This window comes from Lichenostomus cassidix, chromosome Z (assembly GCF_008360975.1).
Source record: "Lichenostomus cassidix isolate B80296 chromosome Z, HeHo_3.0, whole genome shotgun sequence".
NCBI lineage: Eukaryota > Metazoa > Chordata > Aves > Passeriformes > Meliphagidae > Lichenostomus > Lichenostomus cassidix.
In genome coordinates this window covers 48,000,685-48,019,574 of record NC_139511.1, presented here as the reverse complement: position 1 = coordinate 48,019,574, position 18,890 = coordinate 48,000,685, and the positions used below count along the sequence as shown (strand labels likewise).

The 18,890-nt window shown below is 37.4% G+C and overlaps 1 protein-coding gene across 3 annotated transcripts in view; it reads right to left on the bottom strand.

Annotated features, from left to right (window-relative positions):
• Window positions 1-367: 367 nt before the first annotated feature.
• Window positions 368-18,890, bottom strand: part of GLIS3 (GLIS family zinc finger 3) — a 160,502-nt gene continuing 141,979 nt past the window's right edge. For all 3 annotated transcript variants that reach the window (XM_085043118.1, XM_085043116.1, XM_085043117.1), the window contains exons 8-10: window positions 11,696-11,877; window positions 5,829-6,011; window positions 368-4,615 (exon numbers count right to left, since the gene is read on the bottom strand). In XM_085043118.1, the coding sequence (XP_084899244.1) occupies window positions 4,479-4,615; window positions 5,829-6,011; window positions 11,696-11,877 (502 nt within the window). In that variant the 3' untranslated portion in view covers window positions 368-4,478. The remainder of the gene's footprint in view (window positions 4,616-5,828; window positions 6,012-11,695; window positions 11,878-18,890) is intronic.

Below are 18,890 nucleotides of genomic sequence, written 5' to 3'. Positions count from 1 at the left end.
AGCTCTGTTTGCAATCCTGTAACAGGATTTTTCTGTACTTAGGTGTTTTATTAGTTTGTATTTTGTTCCTTTGATTTCCAGTCCAGTTTGTAGGTATGGTACAAGGTAGTTTCTTATCTCCTAAGCATATTGGATTCTTAGGATGTGTTTTGGACATAAATATACATAAACTTTTGTCTCTATCTTTTGTTTTCATATTGTCTAATGCTTTTCCTTACATTAAGTGCTCTGAAATAGCTTAATTGCTTCAGTGTGTTGGAAACAATAACCAGACAAAAGAGCAAAATGCCTTTATGTGTTGTACTGTCAGATCACATGACCAAGGAAACCCGTAAAAATTAAAAATTATCACAGCACAAAAACATAATTAAATTTTCTTCTTTTATTTGTGTCTCCACCCAGGGTGTAAACACACACTGAGGCATTCATTTATCTCTACAAATCTCTTGCCTCACCATAACAATAATTAAATCCAGACTTAAAACTTTGAGCCAAGTACATTTTTTTGAGAAATTTCTGAGGGTTTTTTTCCTATTTCTATTTCTAGTTATATGAATCCATACAAACACTGGTAGTTTCATGGTGAAGGACAACTGCTGGAGCAGTCCTCTTTAAAGCCATCTCACAATAATATATTCTACAGGTAACGTAGTGGAGTTATATTTTTCCAGTTTTATTTTCTACCATGCACATTCACCGTTCACGTTTAACTTTTACATAAAAGAGAATGTTATGAAACCGGACAAAAATAACTTATGATTGTATGAAAAATAACTGTAACAAATCACAAAATTATACATACTAGTAGAGCAAAAGGTGTAACTCATTCTTTTGAATTTTTGTTTTTTGATGACATGCAACAGACATTTCTTTAGAGCAAGATACATCAGCCAGATATACAGTATGGCAAAGTAAGGATCATATGTATATATGTAAGCTTGTAAAAATATGTAGATTACTCTGTAAGATTTAGGAAAAAACATAATCCCACTTTCTCTCCTCACCAAAGTGCTTTGTGTAAAATATATTACACAAGATGCTGCTTTCTGTACAGATGCTGCTTTCTGTGCAGAACAAAAGGATTTCTTTTTCTTAAATAAAAACTCACTCAGCTAATTTTAAATTGTGGTCTTTTTCTTTTGCTTTACCTGCTTCAAGAAAAAATATATATAAAAAGCCCCAAACCAAGAACAAAATTTCATACAAACAAGAAAAAAGTGCTGTTTAAAAAAACTGCTATAAAATTACACAAGGAAAACAGGGAATAAACATTTAAAATGTAATTTTTATACTCATTCACACCTTTTCAAGGAAAGCTGAAAACAAAATACAGAGTGACAGATGGCCTTAGCACTGCAATACTTCAGCATCTGGTAGCAGTAAACCACAATGCCTATATGTTTGTTTGTATACATACAAAGAAAGGGAGATCCAAATACACACGTGCACTCTCATACACTCCCACTTGTACATATGCACTTTGAAAATGTATTTTAAACTCCAGTGTAGAACCATTTCTAATGCAGATATAAATAGACCACTGATTCTGGAAACAGTTGAATTGTATAAAAGAATAATTGTAAATAATTTCTTTTTAATATTGTTTAATGTCCATAGTCTAAAATAACTTCATCTCTTAGATATGAATCCCTTTAGAAAGTTAACAATACAGCAAGTAGAATAACAACACAAAAACCACTGAGGCACAAGTATTTGGAAATAACTCAGTAACGCAGATAACCCACAAAACTGTATTTTCTCAAGCACCATTTTTCATTGTAACATGTGACAAACAGGATTCACTATTTAAATATCCAAAATACATGAGATGGGATTTTTTAATACAATTGCCCTCAGTGATTAAATTGATGCCTCGAAGTCAGTCCAACTCCAAAGAGAATAATGAAATAATTGTGAAGAATCCTATTTGTCTGAATGAGAAGTAAACAAAGGCAGACCTTTTTACAGACTGGTAGCCCACATTCATGTGCTTGATTTGACTATACTCTAGGGCCTTTTTTTTTAGGATTAAGGCTCATGGAAAGCTGCAAATATATATGTTACATGTATGTGAAAGAATTAAGTAATGCCTTGCAAAACTTTCCTTTTTCAAATGTAACTGATGAACACCCAAATTAAAAATGCCCTTTTTGAATTTTGAACTCTAACCTTCCCTTTGGTCAACATGTTTCAGAAAGTGTAATCCCCCAACTCTACTGAAAAACTTCTACATTCAGATACTAGAAAAAAAACATTTCAAAAGGTTTAAAAGTCAAGGTGGTACAGATCTAAAGACAGCAACAATATTTCAGTTTTGTAAACAGAAATGGACATATTCTGGACCATCCTATGGTTAAAACAATTTTGAAGGATTTTTATATGTGAAAGTATATAGGTACATGTGTATGTACATGCATATTTCCACACTGAGCCTGATCCTGCCCTTGCTGACTTTGATGGAACAAAACACAATTCCACACGTATGAAATTGAAGTGTTTAGTGTGACTAATTATTCCTACTGAACCAAGTCATGCCTGTGCAGTGACCACAGAATAGGCTTTAAGATAGCACAAAATCAAAGCTTTATTAAACAGCTAAACCTGTAGTCAATGCCCTTTAATGCAAAACGACTGCCTTTTTGATTGCACATGTATGGCTGTGGGGGATGCCTGGTGTCATTTAACCCATTGCAAATCACATATAGTAACATTTGAACCTCTTAATACAAGATAGAGCAGAGGGACACATTCACCTGTGATGTGAGAAGCCGAATAAAAGGGAGAAGAATTTAGCACAGAATTGGTTGTATTCTAGTCACATTACTTTGTGTTGTACTTTATTTATGTGCATAGTTTATCCACATACTCTATGTAGCGGATTAAAATCTCTCCATTAAATATTTAAGCACATTACTGCATGTAAGAATATACTTCATGAATACAAATCTCAAAAGATTGCCAGCATTTGTAAACATCTGGACATAAATTAATCTATTCCGCATAATGGGAGATTAAATTATGAATTTGAGCCAAATTGGACTGAACAACTCTCAGACGTTTGCTAGGAAAAAAAAGTTTGTATAAACATTTTTTATAAGTTTATCTTTTTAGAAGAGTGATTTCAGAAGCATAGTTATGGTCCAGTCTGTAAGAATAAGCTTCAAATTTCTGTACTTACTCTATCAGGTCATGAGAATTTTAAGATGCACACTACACAATAAGAAGTCCACAAAATGGATGAACAGAAATTAAAACCTAAAAACTGAGTTGTTATCTATGTATATGGGATCACAGTCATGACATGTCCACTGCAAAATACCAGTTTTAATTCATAACCTTGTATGTTTCATGAAGGACAATCTCATTTGCTTGCATCCTGGACTAAATTTGAGGACCTTGAGCCTGACATTGGGCAGAAAAATCAAAATCACCAAACCACTCTGATTTTATCTCTCTACGTAATCAGAGGAAACATAGTACACTTAAGAGTAGTATTTTTTTCTGAAAATGTGTTATGTAAAAAGATTAGGACAACCAAAATTTAATTGAATCAGTACAGATAGCTTTTTTAAAAGATGTGTGGAATTTAGGGAAGAATCTTTCCTACAAAATATTTTAAACCTTCCTGCAGAATACTATAGCACATACAGCAACAATGTTCTACAATCTAATTAAAAAGAAACTGAATGTTAAAATGCATTTATTCTTATCTGGCAGATGTGCTAAATCCATGTAACTCCTCAAGTATTTAACCCTTCTTGTTTATGCTTAAAGCATTGGGTCAGAATGAATATTGGGAAAATACTAATAACCATATTGTATGGCTTAAAATACAGAGGGAAGGAAAGGACAGCTAACCTGAGGCCTGTAAGAAATCTAGTACCAACCACCTTTGATGGAGAAAGGAGCCACACCAATGTCTCCAATAGGTAGTGCCAACATATATGTCTAATTTCTCTCCCTTTTGGATACTGGTGTGTGTTAAACTTTCCAACTAACACATGCAAAGATGTTGTGCAAAAACTGTATGCCTTTGAAATGTTTGTAGTATGCTCTGGTTTTATTTTTCCTCTTTTGAAAAAGGAATTTTCTAAAGCTGTATTCCTCAGTAAGTGCACTCATTCAGCTTGAAAAGATTACAGCCAACAACTAGTTTTCTTATTTGGTCTCAAAATTCCCTTTGAGAAATTAAAAAGAATAATAAAAAAGTATAGTTGCTGTACCACAGATGGGAAGAAAAGAAACAATTGCTAAGGTTTTGGCAAAGCTTGCTTTCTCCAAACATTCTCCTTCTCAGTTGGCTGCTTAATTAAATGAAGAAGGCTTGGTAATTGCTTTTTTCCTCTCCATTATGTATGTATATCTAGTCATATCCCCATACATACATGGCAGTTTCATGGAGAGAAAAACTTTGTAGGGAAATACCAGAAGGGCAAGATGAAACAGAATCAAGTTCTTGTAACTAGATATACATTACTTTAGCCTTCAGTGTACACAGAAGAAAGCTGGCTGGAACAACGATCCACTGCATTTACTTGTAGGAAACTGCTCTCCTCTGGCATGTTGCAAGCTGAATCCCCAAAGATACCTACAGACCCTGCTGGAAAGTCATACACTGGGGAAAAAACAAAACAAAACAAAAAAGCCCTAATTAATAAGTCGGATAACTTTATAATCAAGTATGTCCTAATACTTATGCATAGAACTGGAAATGGTTTAAAATCAAATACATAAATAACATAAATAAGCAAAGGTGTATGAAATTAATTACATAATTTACTGCTTACCAAGGGAGGAATTTTCAGTTCTGTCAGAATCAATTCTCAAGTAGAGAAGATTTCGTTGCAACTAACACCTCCTCATTTAATGGGTGTTAAAATTGTGGTAATTTTAAAAATAAACTTCACAATTGCTTAACAAATTTCATCAGATTGAACACAGGATAAAAGACAACAAAATATTGTAGAATCTAACTGTTGTAAAATAGACCCTGACCCAGAAATTACCATCTTTTACAAGCAGCAGTAGTAAGCACAAGAGTAACTGTTGGCAGACACAATCCCATCTTTTGGATAACATTTTTACATATTGTGAGATACGTCTTTAAAATTACAGGTGCACTGGCTTTGCAATACACTCCTGAAGGACCAAGACGTAAAAGGGACTTCAAAGCACAAGAAATGTTAAGTGAATTCATCCTATGTGGAAGGACAGTAAAAGACCTGGGCATTAGTTGTGCCTAAGATTAAGCTCATCAGTCTTGTACTGATCCTTTGTGCAGAGATAACTTTCAACTTGCATTCCAGAGCAGCATGCAAGCTCTTTAAGTACTTTTCATCTAGACACAGACTACATTAACTTCACACAGATGAGTGTGCATTCAGACAGTTTTTGTAACAGAAATATAAATAAATGAAATTCAAGACTGATAAAGATCAAACATGCACAAAGCAAAATCAGTGGTTTGAATCATTTCATGTCCCTGCCACAATATGTGCAGTGGAGTGGAGTGGCTGCACAAGTACCACAGAGGGCTCAATGGACTGTATTTCAAAGCAAATACACAAGTCAGAGACTGAGCCCCACAGGATAGAACCTTGAGAAGCCTTCTCATTGTGCAGTCTGCACACAGGCTGGTTGTTACTGTCACCTATGGCGACTGCATGTCTCCCAACACCACCCACTGCACGAAGGTCTGGAAACCATCTCCTCTTTGTGAAGAGTCAAGTCTGTTGTGGCATGTCCCAACCAAATGCACAGCTCAAGCACATCTGCCAAAGTTCACAAACTGTACACAATCATCCCTGAAGTCACCAGCTGTTATTTACCTTTGATACCAGAATGACCTGAAAAGCTTCGATGGAAAATGCCAAGCCCTGCCTGGCCCACTGATGTGGGAGCTAAGCAGTCTTCAGCAGGAGGAACCATACTGCACGAAACACTGTCTTGTATGTCCTTCTGAGTGTCAGCATAATGTGGAGGGCAGAAAGTCTGAAGCTGCCCATAAAAACCTAGAATGAGAAGAGGCCATCAGTAAAACACCTGGACAGAGACACAAAGGATAGTATGTGGAACCATGGCCGTGAGAATAATAAAAACCTCAACTGCCCTACCACCAAGTCTTCAGTAATTTTAAACAAATAATGCAGTATTGATATGATGCTCCCTAAAACTTCCTCAAGTTGCTACTATTTTCAAACAAAGTCTGCTACATGGGCATCCTGATTCCACCATGACCTCTGAGAGGCACTGAATGGCTAGAAGCTGAAATTTTGCGGAAAATTTCTCCCTGTACTGTGCAATCCTGTGTCTGAACTGATACTCTCTAGTCACACTGTGCATCTGCCTGAAAAACCTAAGAAAATGCTAAATTTCAAGTAAAAGAAGATTACCCAAATAAAGTCTGAATAAAATTCAAAGGTCTATCACTGATGCTAAGATAGCTCACTGATGGTAGGGTCATGCATTGAGACTCTGAGCAACAATTTTTTATGATGGAAAGAGAGCACAGAAAAGTAAGGTAACTTTCCCAGATACAAGTTCTTTTCACAATTCAGTGGCAATTACACATCTTCTAGAATACAGAGCCATAAACAAGAAATAAGCATATGTAGTTCTCTTCCCCTCAGTTAATTAGCACTATTTTAAATGTCATAGTATCATGATACTATGTGCATCTGCAGTGCATCAAGCCAAGTCTCCAACATGGCTTGGAGCCCAATGTGACACAGCAAAATCTCCTAACTTGGTGTCAGAACCTCTTCTCTTTATTCACATGGTGTCCATGCCCAAGATAATCTACAATACAGCTGAATGTAGGACAACATGAAATTATATCCAATTCAGGCACCAGACCCAGACCATATTCGAGATATCTGTTAGAGAACTAACTGTAGCATCAGTTTTCTGTATTTTCACGCAGCACTGAGAAAACTAAAAAAAAGGCAAACAGGTTGGTTAATAAAATTCTAGCAACTGAACATTTCAGCTGCAACTCTGGATTGTGTAAGTTTGTCTCTTAGTAAACTGTTTAAAACACAAATGCTCAAGGTTACATCAGTTGCATTTCTTTGAATCAGTACACTACAGCCAAGATCCATGATGGCATAATATAGAACCATCAGCTATTTTTCTGACGTGACAGCATTACTTCTCTAGGAAAGTGGAATATTTTTGAATATGGTAAAATAGCTGTAATAATTGCTTCTAAAAGCAAGAAGTTCTTGTTCTTTATCACATGAAAAGTCTTGTCCTGAGGCATGCTGACCATCTAAAAAGCCCAGGTAGACAGCCCAGCTCAAACTCACATGTGCAGTTGTGGTCCATGTACATTTGTAATAGTGTCCTTATTTTATTGAAATATTGTGGACAAAGTTTTCATTATAGATATGTAATGAATGACTACCATAATTATAATTTTCAAAAGGTGAGAAGTTTTTGATGAACATCTATTTCCTTCTCAATCATGTCTCTGCCTGTCACAAGAAAGAGAGAATATTTTCACAAGAAAATCATTACAATTCCCCTTAAGAAATATACACCATGCCTGAGTAGCCTTTGCTCCTATGGCATGTAAAAATTCCAGCTGTCTTTGGCCTGAAATACTTCAAGACAGCATTTCTTTGCGGTGTATTTTCACATGTCCACTAGGCATATTGCACAAACACCAAGTAATCATGTAGTACCATCTGGCTGAAGAATAATAAAAGGGAAAGAAAGAGTAAGAGAGAGACCGAAGTCATATACTGTACTAACAGACTGATTTGCAAATGTGAAAAAAACTAGAAATGTTTCCATTTATTAAAATCTTATTATTTGTAATATAAAGATAGCTGTTACTAGGAGAGCTGTCTGTATAGAGGCACTAATATAACTAACTTGTATCAGCTAACAACTTTTAAAAATAAATGACAATGTTTTTTAAAATCAGTATTTTGCATGATTTTTTAAATTTCTTCCATTACTCAGACAGCCCTTGTCATCAGCTTAACTCACAAACACACGTGACAAGAGTTACAGGCACAGTTATAAAGGACAATCAAATTTCTGGTACAAAAATGTTCACAGTATCAGAAGCATCCAAAAGCAAGCCAGCTATGCCCATGCCCAAAGAAGTTTTACCTTACTCTATACTACAACCACAATAAATTTGCTCACTGCAAAGAGGGAGGTTTTGTTGCTGTTCTTTTCTTTCATACCTTGCACATGTCTTCTGGCTTGTCTCAGGGTAAGCAATACCTTATTCTTGCAGCTGCCTGTGCGCTACAGATGCCTGTGTCTTCAGACACCTCTCCAGAGAGTAGTTTTTCATGGTTGAAAAGACTGACCAGTGCAATACAGGTGCTGGGCCAATTGTTGCACATTTCCAGCACCTGTACTGTCTTCTGTCTACAAATACATAGTGCATTGGTATACAGCAGAATCTAGCTGGGAAGCTGTCATTCCAGTCTCCAGGTCAGGATAGTTTCAGATTTACTAATGGTAATTCAATAAAAGTTACTACCATCTAATGAAAGGAAAAGAAGTGCTGCACTTCTACAGCTCAGTGACGCATCTAACATCATCACTTCCAAACATCGCATGCAGGTATTGTGAATATCACAAGAGCAAGAAAAGGGAATATTTAGTCAATCATGTAAGATTAACTGAGGCAAGAGAAAGCCCTCTCTGACATTACTGTGTATGCTGAAAATCACTCAGAACAAATAATGAAAAAGTGTTCTTCTGAGAAAAGGATGTTTCACAGTACAAGTGGCTATTAGATACAAGAAGCCTGTCAGTCTTGTACCTCATACATAATTTCTCTCTAAAGGATAATACTCTGAGATCACCACAATCTTTTAAGATGCTCAGGCTTTCAGAGACTGAGTCTGTTTAGAACTTGTTTTCTTCAGAAAGCTTTTGGGCAACAAAACTCTTTCTTCCTTGATAAAGCAAATTTAAATGGAACTGACAAGTTTAAGACTACATACTGAGACAAAAATGTCACCATTCAATCTGGTAGCAGATTGAGCTGAAGTGGCTAGCTACAGCACTTTAAATCTTGAAAAGGGCAGGTTATGAACTGCAGGATATAGAAATTAACAGAACTTCCCACAGCCTCTTCTCTTATAAAAAATAGCATGGTCTGGAGATAACTCTGTGATGTTTTTCTGCACTGTGATGATGTGACCAAGAAAGACAGCAATCTTTGTATTGCTACTTGGAAAACATGACCATGAACCCTTGAAACACCTGCTTTTGAGAAAGAGAGTTTAGGTAAGCCGTTAAGGCACACAGGACAACACTTTCAGTGTTCCATAGAATGAGACAACTATGCTTAAGCTGGAGGGAGTACATTCTGACAAAATACCTCATACAGTGAAAATAGGTTACTTGATCTTTGAAAAGAAACCATTTAATACCCACGATGTGGGCACTGAATTGCACTGTATTATATCTTCCAATACTAAAAAAAACTATGTGGCTAGCACAGGTCTTTCCCATGAGAACTTCTTCTGTGTTTTATAAACAAAGATAAAGTTTGGATGTTGTTAGAACAGTGTCTCAAGATTTGGACAGTTCAGGCCTGGCCAATCAGGCCTAGGGGGAGGTTTCTGACTGACCAATCTGGGTGACCTCTGAAAAGTCTCTGTAAGTTGGAATCAAAATGATAAAGCTCTCTTTTCTATGCCACGCTGAGAATCCGGGTTTCTTCTCTGCTAGCGGCTCAACAGTGACAATATTAAATTAAACTCCATTCTACATTGTCATCATGCCAGTTTTAGGTGCAGAGATCTTTCAAATTTGAACTGTGAGTTGCTATCTATGTGCATATAATTCCTGTCAGCAGTTTCTGTTTTCAACATAGGCTTTCCTGGAAGAGTAAGGCAGACACAGTAATGCTAATGTTAGACTAAGTATGGTATGGGTTTAAGGTCCAAACTCTTGAAGTTAGCCATTTTTTTATCTCAGAAGATAGCATTAAACTGTATCTTAAATCTGAATGTGTACTAGGCCTTCAATTCAAATGTGACATTCACTCACATGAGGGTCTCTACTGGGCTTTCTTCTTATAAAGCCAGATGACCCACATCTTTTTTCCTTTTAAGTCCTCTTTGGGCTGTAGGAGAGGGAGATGGGAACACAGTAGCATTGTTCTGGCCTGCCCTAAAGAGAAGATGCCCAAGGAGGTATGAAGGTTACTGCATAAGTCAGTGCAAGTCCTGTGTGGAGTAACAACTAATCCAGAGTAAGTTGTGAACCTCTGGGAGGCAGGATTCTTTGGAAAGCCTTCTACTTTGGACAAACTGGTTGTGAACCCAGATTTTAGGATTCCTGAAACTCCAAGAAGATGATAAAGCCATCTGTATAATTGATAGACAATTTTTGTTCCAGGCAGGAAGACAGACCTTAACGTCTGGCTGACTTTCCAGAAGATGAGTCCTTGCCAAATGTTCAGCAAAAAAGAGAACCATGCAAATGTTTTGTACTGTGGAAACAAAAGGCTAGCCTGATCCCTTCATGCCCTGCACTAGGAATTTACTGGACCTGTTCTGACATGTTTTCACATATGTCATATGACAACGAACCGTATATTAATAAATTTCATGCTGTACTGTGTTGGCCATACATTATTAGTAAAGCTTCAAACAGAGAAAATAGAAAGCCAGCAATGACTGCTTACATCCATTGGTAAATTTCACGTTCTTCTAGTACTGATCAGTGCTGTAAAGAATTACTACTTTCTAGAAGACAACAGCCGTCTCAGATCCTGCTCCCATGTGGCCTAGTACGATACAAAGAATGTAACAGGACTGGCACTTTCCTTTCTCTCCTTCACATGTATGAACTCAGGGAGATGCCTGCTTCATCTCCTTGCCTAGAGAAACTACTTTTATCAGTGGAACAAAATAAAAGAAGCCTTGCTTTTCCCAAGAAGTTTCCTATGGTATCTACCATGATAATTCTCAGAAAGCCTGATCAATAAGCAGAATCCTAAGGCCTTTGAAAGTCCAGTCTGCTCTGTGTCTGTAAATCTATCTTGTCTATCTTGTGTCTATAAATATGGCAAACCATGTATTTAAACAGTTGAGAGGAAACAGCAATACTGCTGTCAACACACTCCTGAAATGTTACGGTAATTAGCATTCAGTCTCCATACCAGCTAGGAAAAACAAACAAACAAACCAACCCACGAGCTGTTAATTTTCTTCTTTTACAGAAGAAATATACAGGATTGAAGAGAGAGAAAAGTCTTGTAGAAGCTGATTACACAGTGCAAGTGGGAACACAGCTGCAAGGGTCTTCTGTGCTTACAGAAGAAGAGTTCTCCATCTCCCCACAAGTGCGAGGGAGAAAAATATCCTACCTCTTGAAAAACTGATTAACACTTATGTGCTAAATCAGGACGGCTTAGAAGTGTAATATTAGAAAATTAAAAGCCATCATAGAATTTTTTGCCATTCTGTTTCAAGAACAGCAATGAAAATCAGTCTGAAGAGAAACCAGTAACCCCACAGCAGGATGAATAACAGCATGCTAAGGTAAGAAATTTAAGGAAGTCTGAAGGCAGGGTTCTAAAGGCTACTTCCCAGGGTCTTTCAAAAAGAAAAGTGCCTTAAAAATACTAGTGCCATTCCCTGAAGCACTTAATTTGAAAACAAGCAGTAGTGACAAAAAATTAACATCAGTGATGAAGATTCTTCCTTCTTACCCTGGATGTGAAGAGCACTTGGCTGAAAAGAAGGGCTTTCTGCTGGCTGGTATGTCTTCAGAGCCATTCCTGCAGGCTGTTGAAGCTGAGGAGGTTGTGGAGTCTGTCTCTGCATCGTGGGATGTTGAATGGACATTCTCTGGGGGCTGATGTGATGAGGAGAAGGAGCTGGAGCGACAAACCTAGAAGTTCAAAACCACAAAACTGTAAAATATCCAATACATAAGAGCTAAATATTGTTCTTCCTTTATTTAGATCACTTTGGTTATTTGCACAGATACAGACTTCCAAAATAACAGTGTGCAGCCCAAATAGAGATGACATATTTTTAAATGGTGACACATCATTAGATTTGACAGCTGGGAAGTCAGCAGGCTGAATTATCATGGAAAACCTACTCTTAATGCACTCCTTTTGTGAGTGTGTCTAAGTCTTAATTAGAGGAGATGCCTTATGAGGCACCTGATTTTGGAGGCTGCCAGCTGTTCATTGTAAAGCTTTGTATCTACTTCATGTATCAATAAATAGTTGTTCTTCCTCACTGACAATGAGGCATCAGTTCAGGTCACTGGTCACTGAGAAGTTAGGTATTAGGTTCAGGTCCAGGTTTCAGCTCTAGAAATCTTTTTATGTTACATAGAGCTATTTGAAAATAAATATGATGTCAATACAACCTGATGTCAATATAATGCAGATAAGGGCAAGTGTTAAATTGCTTCCTGAATCTGACCCCATCAAAATGTGGATCTGGACTCAAAGTATAAACTTACAAGCCTGGCAGAGGAGAGAACACTTGAGAACAAACCTGGTGGTACAGCTGCCACAGAGGTTTATCACCTCAGTGGTCAGTTTTGCACAGCTCTGTCACTACTGGCACTACAAGGATACACACTACTTTTGAAGATTTTATGCAAGAGTTTTATGGAATTTAATTTTTTACTCATGTTTTTCTACATTTCCTTAAAATTGCATACCTCAAAGTACATTACATATAGGTCATGAGATATTTTTTGCAGACAGAAGGCTAAGGTTGTGAGAACTCCTGTCTGTCCCCCAAACCACCCACTAGATTGATGGGATCTGGCTGATTAATGAAAGCTCAGGAATGGCTCTGGGCCACTTTTTCATCAATGAGAGGAGAGCTGGAAACATTCTCAAACACCACAAGAGAACCACGATATTTCTGTAAGAGGATGAGTGGAAAGTGACGTGATATTCCTGTTCCAGATGAACCTGTCTTTCCACTACTAAAAACAAGCTGCAAGTCTGCTGAGAAGGAGTACCCTGCGGCTAGGAGGGATCAGTGCCTGCAGTTAACACAGCCTACCCGTGTTCTGAAGTGTGGATCTGGTCCCTGAGACTGGACCTCAACATGCTAGATGACTTTTTTTTTTTTAACCTAACAAAAAAGCATGCTCTTCCTGAAGAAGTGTAAGGAAGTGTTTATCACACCCTGAATACAACGGAAGGTGCAACTGCAGTAGTAGCTCCACAGAACACCTCAGGGCAAGGTCATCATACAGGTTATAACTGTATTTAAATCCAAGTCACCTGAGATCTTTTATGCTGCAGCTAAGAATCTGTATCTGCCACACACTATCTGTGTGATTTTGACTTCTTCTGAAAGGTATTTACTACATTTCTGGTGACCCATAATCTACATTTGGAGTGTAACAAGCGACAAGATGAACTTTGGACGATTTACTACCTATTCAGTTTTCTGTGAGAAGCACATTTTTAAGCATATTAGATAGGGCTTGGATAGTCCTGGTGCTGATGTGAAATTAACTTCATAAACATCTATTACTTCAGAAATGCTACATAGATGGAGGAAATAAAGATGCCACTACTGAGCCATTGAGTCTTTAATGTGTCAAATATTTGATTGGTCCAGTTAACTGATGCAGAGTAGACTGAAAGACATACCAGGCACGAAGAGAACAAAGCATGCAAGTATTGAATGATAGTACTAGAGAACAATTTCTTCTAGAAAGAGAAATCAGTAGTTACATTGTGATAAAAATATCAGAGGGTTTTTAATAGTACTATAACTACCTCGTTATATCTCTCCTAAGTAAAAACTGGAGTTAGTTTTTTGTATAGGAGTCACAAAGAAAGACTGTTACCTGCTGCCAGAGGCTAACAGTTATGTACAGACAGTCTTTAAATACTATTAGAGTTTTAAAAACCATGGGATATCATCCTTTGTGTCTCCAAAATTAATTTGTGAAAATTAATTTCTGAAAAATTATTTCAGTCCGTAGCCATTAACATGGAAAAAATCCTTTTCAAAACTCAAAGTAGAAAGGACAGTTTTACAGATTTTACATTTGATTCAACATCTGAAAAACTTCCACCCAGTAATAATGTACAGCCAGACAGGACTCCTTTTTGGCAGACATAAGTGATCTTTATGATGATCTATAACTCAGTTCATGAAACCCTGGCTTACCCATATCCATGACTATAGTTATCTATTTTTTCTTTCCTTCTGTTCAACAAAAGAGAAACTGGTACTTGCTGCAGCCCAGATTTGTCTCTGAACAAATCTCATTATATTCCTGGGAGAACTGCTAATTTAATTTTGTTCCTGAAACACTCAGGACCAGCTTGTAACCTCGTGGAAACTGCAATCAAGGGCTGTGGTCAAGCCCAGGAGTCAACGCAATCAGGAACCAGCCAGATGTGCAGAAAGGTGCCCTTCCCTGTGCCTGATAGGTGTAAAATCAGAGCAGGAATGTTTCTGGAGCCATTAAGAAACCTTTTCTTTTCCACTAGTAGCTGTGAAAAATTGTCCTGCTGGTGAAAGACAAGATTTGGTGGTAAGCAAGATAGATGACAAATTTACCAAAGCTTACCTGTTTTGATGAGATTGGGTAAAATGCCCCATGCAAAGGGGGTTTTTTAATGACCAGGACTGATCATGAATACACGAAAAAAAAGATGTTACTCTAGCATTTGTTTACTGGAGCAGGCCCAGTCAACATTCACTACAACTACATGCACAGTCTAACCAATATGTGGAAAAGGAAGGGAAGAGGAAATATAATAGTAATAATATACCGTATAAATAGTGTATTTATGCACTATTAGTGTCATATACAGTATAAATAGTGTATTTATGCAGTACTTATACCTATGCATTTAGTATATTTTATCATGGTTACAAATAAATCCTTGGTGCAGTGGGGAAACAACCTCTTATGTCTCTGTATCAAGCATATACATATAAGATGTTTCTTCACCTAGAAACTCAAATGCTTTGGGACTCCTTGATTTACTTTACTGCAACCAAGTATTTTTTAAAAATATATTGAAAGAAAGGAAGCTGCTCTTGCATATTAAAGACATAATTTACCTACCATTAATCCATCCTACACTATGGCACAAAATGCTACTAACATCGAATATTTGAGACAGGAACTATGTAACTATGTTGGATGTAGTTCTGTCTTCATTCTTATCTTTTTTCTCAGCATTGCATTGTAAATTAAAGCATATGCTGTGGCTAGCACAGATCTTTCCCATGAGAATTTTCTCCTGTGTTTTATAAACAAAGATAAAGTTTGGATGTTATTAAAACAGTGTCTTGAGATTTGGACAGTTCAGGCCTGGCCAATCAGGCCTGGGGGAAGGTTTCTGACTGACCAATCTGGGTGACCTCTGAAAAGTCTCTATAAGTTGGAATCAAAATAATAAAGCTCTCTTTTCTATGCCACGCTGAGAATCTGGGTCTTTTCCTCTGCTAATGGCTCAACAGCGACAATATGCTACCATTTAGACAAAATGAATCTTTATGGTTTGTACAGATAAGTTTCTAAAGTGGAAATTGAACATTAAAGATGAAAACTTAGGCTTTTTTTTTTCTGCAGAGGCTGTAATTTTCTTTGAACAACTTGTAAACACAATTTATTGGGTTGCTGCTCTGTTAACTGGCTGAGTCCCTTTTACTGGGCTGCAAACAATCTAGGAATATACACAGATGTCATGCAGTTCATGTAGTAAGGTGATCAGGCTTTCATCTCACTGAGCTGAAGGTTTGGCTGGACAAAGGACTGAACTACAAGCTCCCTGTAACAGATTCCTCTCTCCAACAGTGTCCTGTACAGTGCTGTGCTTTCTGACAATGCTACATGAGGAACAATCTATGATCATTCCTTCTTGACTGCCTTTCTGTTTCTAGGGAAATTCACAAAATCTGGGATGATGTCTCCATTCTCTGCTTTGTAATTTTCCTGTGAGCCCACATTTTGGGTGGCTCCACACTTTATGCTGTGTGCTAGTGACTTAACACATCCTCAGCCCACTGACAGTGAGGGAAACATTCTGTTGTAACACAGCATTTTGAAACCCAGCATCCTGCACTGTAAGTTAGTCTGGCTAGATATTGATAACAGTCAAATACATATGCTTTAAAAACACATTTAAGGAAGGAATACCTTTTGCCAAGAACTATTTTGTAAAAACCAAATGCTTTCCCTGAAGTTATGAATATATATTCATTTGACCAAAATAACAAAAGCCTAATTTCTAACCTGCCTGTGATGCATGTTTCTCACCAATAACTTCTTTGCTACAAGTTTTGGTTTGGTTTTGGGTTTTTGTTTGGTTTTTTGTTGATTTTTTTTTCTTTTTTAAGAATGCAATCTTCTTGCATAACCGAAATATTTTGGACAGCAAAACCAAAATCTAGCCAAAAGAAGGGATGGCAGGAAGAAAGAACAGCCCCTCTGACCAACACCTCATCATCTCCTTCGTGAGAAGTTGAAAGAAGAATTTAAGTAGAATTTAAACTGGAATTTAAGGAAAGAAGCTGTGAGCACACACCTCAATACAGATACTACCTGAAAGCAGACTATGTAATGTTTTACAAAATCTATCAGCATTTTCTGTGCCTATATTGTATTAGAGAACTAAGTTTCTTGCAAATGTAGAAAAGGAAAAAAAAGTCTTTGGAAAAAAAAAAAAAAGAAGGTTGAGAAAAAATCCCAGCTTTGCTAGGTTTGCTCTGAAAGGAGGCTGTAGCCAGGTGGGATTTAGTCTCTACTGCTAAGTAACAAGCAATAGAACAAGAGAAAACATCCAAAAGTTGTGCCAGGGAAGGATTAGATTTAATAATGGCAAAAATTTCTTCACAGAAAGGGTGGGCAGGCATTGGACCAGGCTACCCAGGGCAGCAGTGCAGTCACTGTCCCTGAAGGTATTTAAAAGACATGTGGATGTGGTGCTTGGATACATGGTTTAGAGGTGGTCTTGGCATTGTTAGGTTAACGTTTGGACTTGATGACCTTAAGGGTCTTTCCCAGCTGAAATGGTTCTGTGGTTCTGTGAATCTATGGCTCAGGTTCAGGGTTAGCCTTACTTAGACCTCCAACTCCAGCATTTGTCATTTATATGTGTTGTTTGCTCACTAAAAAAACCCCAAAAATGAATAAACAGGCAATCCTCTGAAGCGTCCCATGCCTGGAAAGAAGTTAATGTACTCATTTTGAAACCACAGTATTAAGGTCTTTAACTAAAGACCTTCTTCGAGGCAGCCCTTTGTATGCTACATACAAATGGCCTCATAACATGTGAAGGTTGGATGTCTCAGCTTCTTCATTAGAACTACTCAGAGGCTTTTGCTTCTGGAAGTTTGGCTTGGAGCTACTCATTATTTTACAGTGAAATTGTAAAGGGAATATAACCTCACACTCAAATAGAAAAAAGAAGCACTGTTGCAGAACTTATTATAGCATAATGGTGCTGCTAGACTGAACAGTTTGGCCCTAAGTTCTTCTTGTCAGTCCTACAGTCTCTAGAAATTCTTGTGAGGCTGGGATGCATCATGCTTTAGGGACATACCACTAGCTCTGGTTCACAAGAGAGTAAAAGAAAATCACCTGGAACAACAAGTCCATGAAAAATTTTTTTCTGGTCTCACACTGATTAACAGGCTAGTTCTTTCTCAAAAGCAAGATGTATATTTAGGATAATTCATTAAATAAAGAAAGAATTAAAAATATTAATTTCAAGCATTTAGCACCTTCAGTTTGGGGGCACTGAGCTGCGTAAGTTAACTATGCCATATAAACCCAATATTTTTGGTCTGAGATTTTATTAGATTGTTCTTTCAGCTTCTTGTATGCTCTTGCCTCCTTGTATTACAGAAGTGAGTGAAAAGGAAGTGAAGTAGATATTCTCTTTTACAGATATGCCTTTAGGTATACATTTGGTACCTTCATTGAATAGCTGCAGTATTTCATATTAGTGGAGCACTCAAAGTTAGTATCAAAGAGCTTGGACAAACAAAATGTCAATCTGCACATTTGTTATTTATGTTCTCTCCTTTGATAAATGAAGTTGTTTCTTAGATCTAAACACTCTAACTGACTTGCACTATGTGTACACAGAGTTTTGTACACATAATGAATGCAGTGTAAGATGTTTGGCTCAGTTTCTCACATTAATAAGATTTCTCACATTAATCAAGTCCATACTCTCCCTCACACCACCAAGAAAAGAAAGACACAGAAGAACCCCCCCATTATTTCTCTGTCCCATGGTATCTGGAGATGTAGAGGAAGTGCTTATTCTTTTCTGCTTCTGTCTCTCACAAAGCTGAGTCTGCTGTCCAAACAGAGGCACAGGTTTGGCCCCCAAGGTCATCAAAGCAGCCAGGCCAGTTTGGATCAGCTTCAGTCTAACAAATACAGCCTTCTGCTGGAACAAGTGCTGGTCAGCCTGTCCTAGCTCTGAAATGACCCCAGGCATGCAGAGTATATGTCAGGAACCACACAGCACAGAACCACAGAATAGTTTGAGTTGGAAAGGACCTTCAAAGGTCATTTAGTCCAACCCTTACTAGCATGGGGGGGACAAATCCTCTACTTGCACCCCTAAATCCTGCAGTCCTCTCAACAATGAGATTGGGATAAATAGGATGATTCACACCTTTAAAAGACACTATCTCTGCCACTCTCCTTGCTGAAGGTTTGGTCAGTTCACAAATTCACAGCTATCATCACGCCCATGAAGTGATGTGACAGTCTACTCACAGGGCCTCTAGCCAAGTGTACTGTAATAGCTTCAACATGCAGATTCTGCATTAGTTCTTCCTTTAAACATTTCCCTTACTTTTTACCCTATGTTTTAAAATCAAACCCACATTTCTGTAATACTTTTTTTCTTTTCTGAATTTAAACTGCTATTTGTC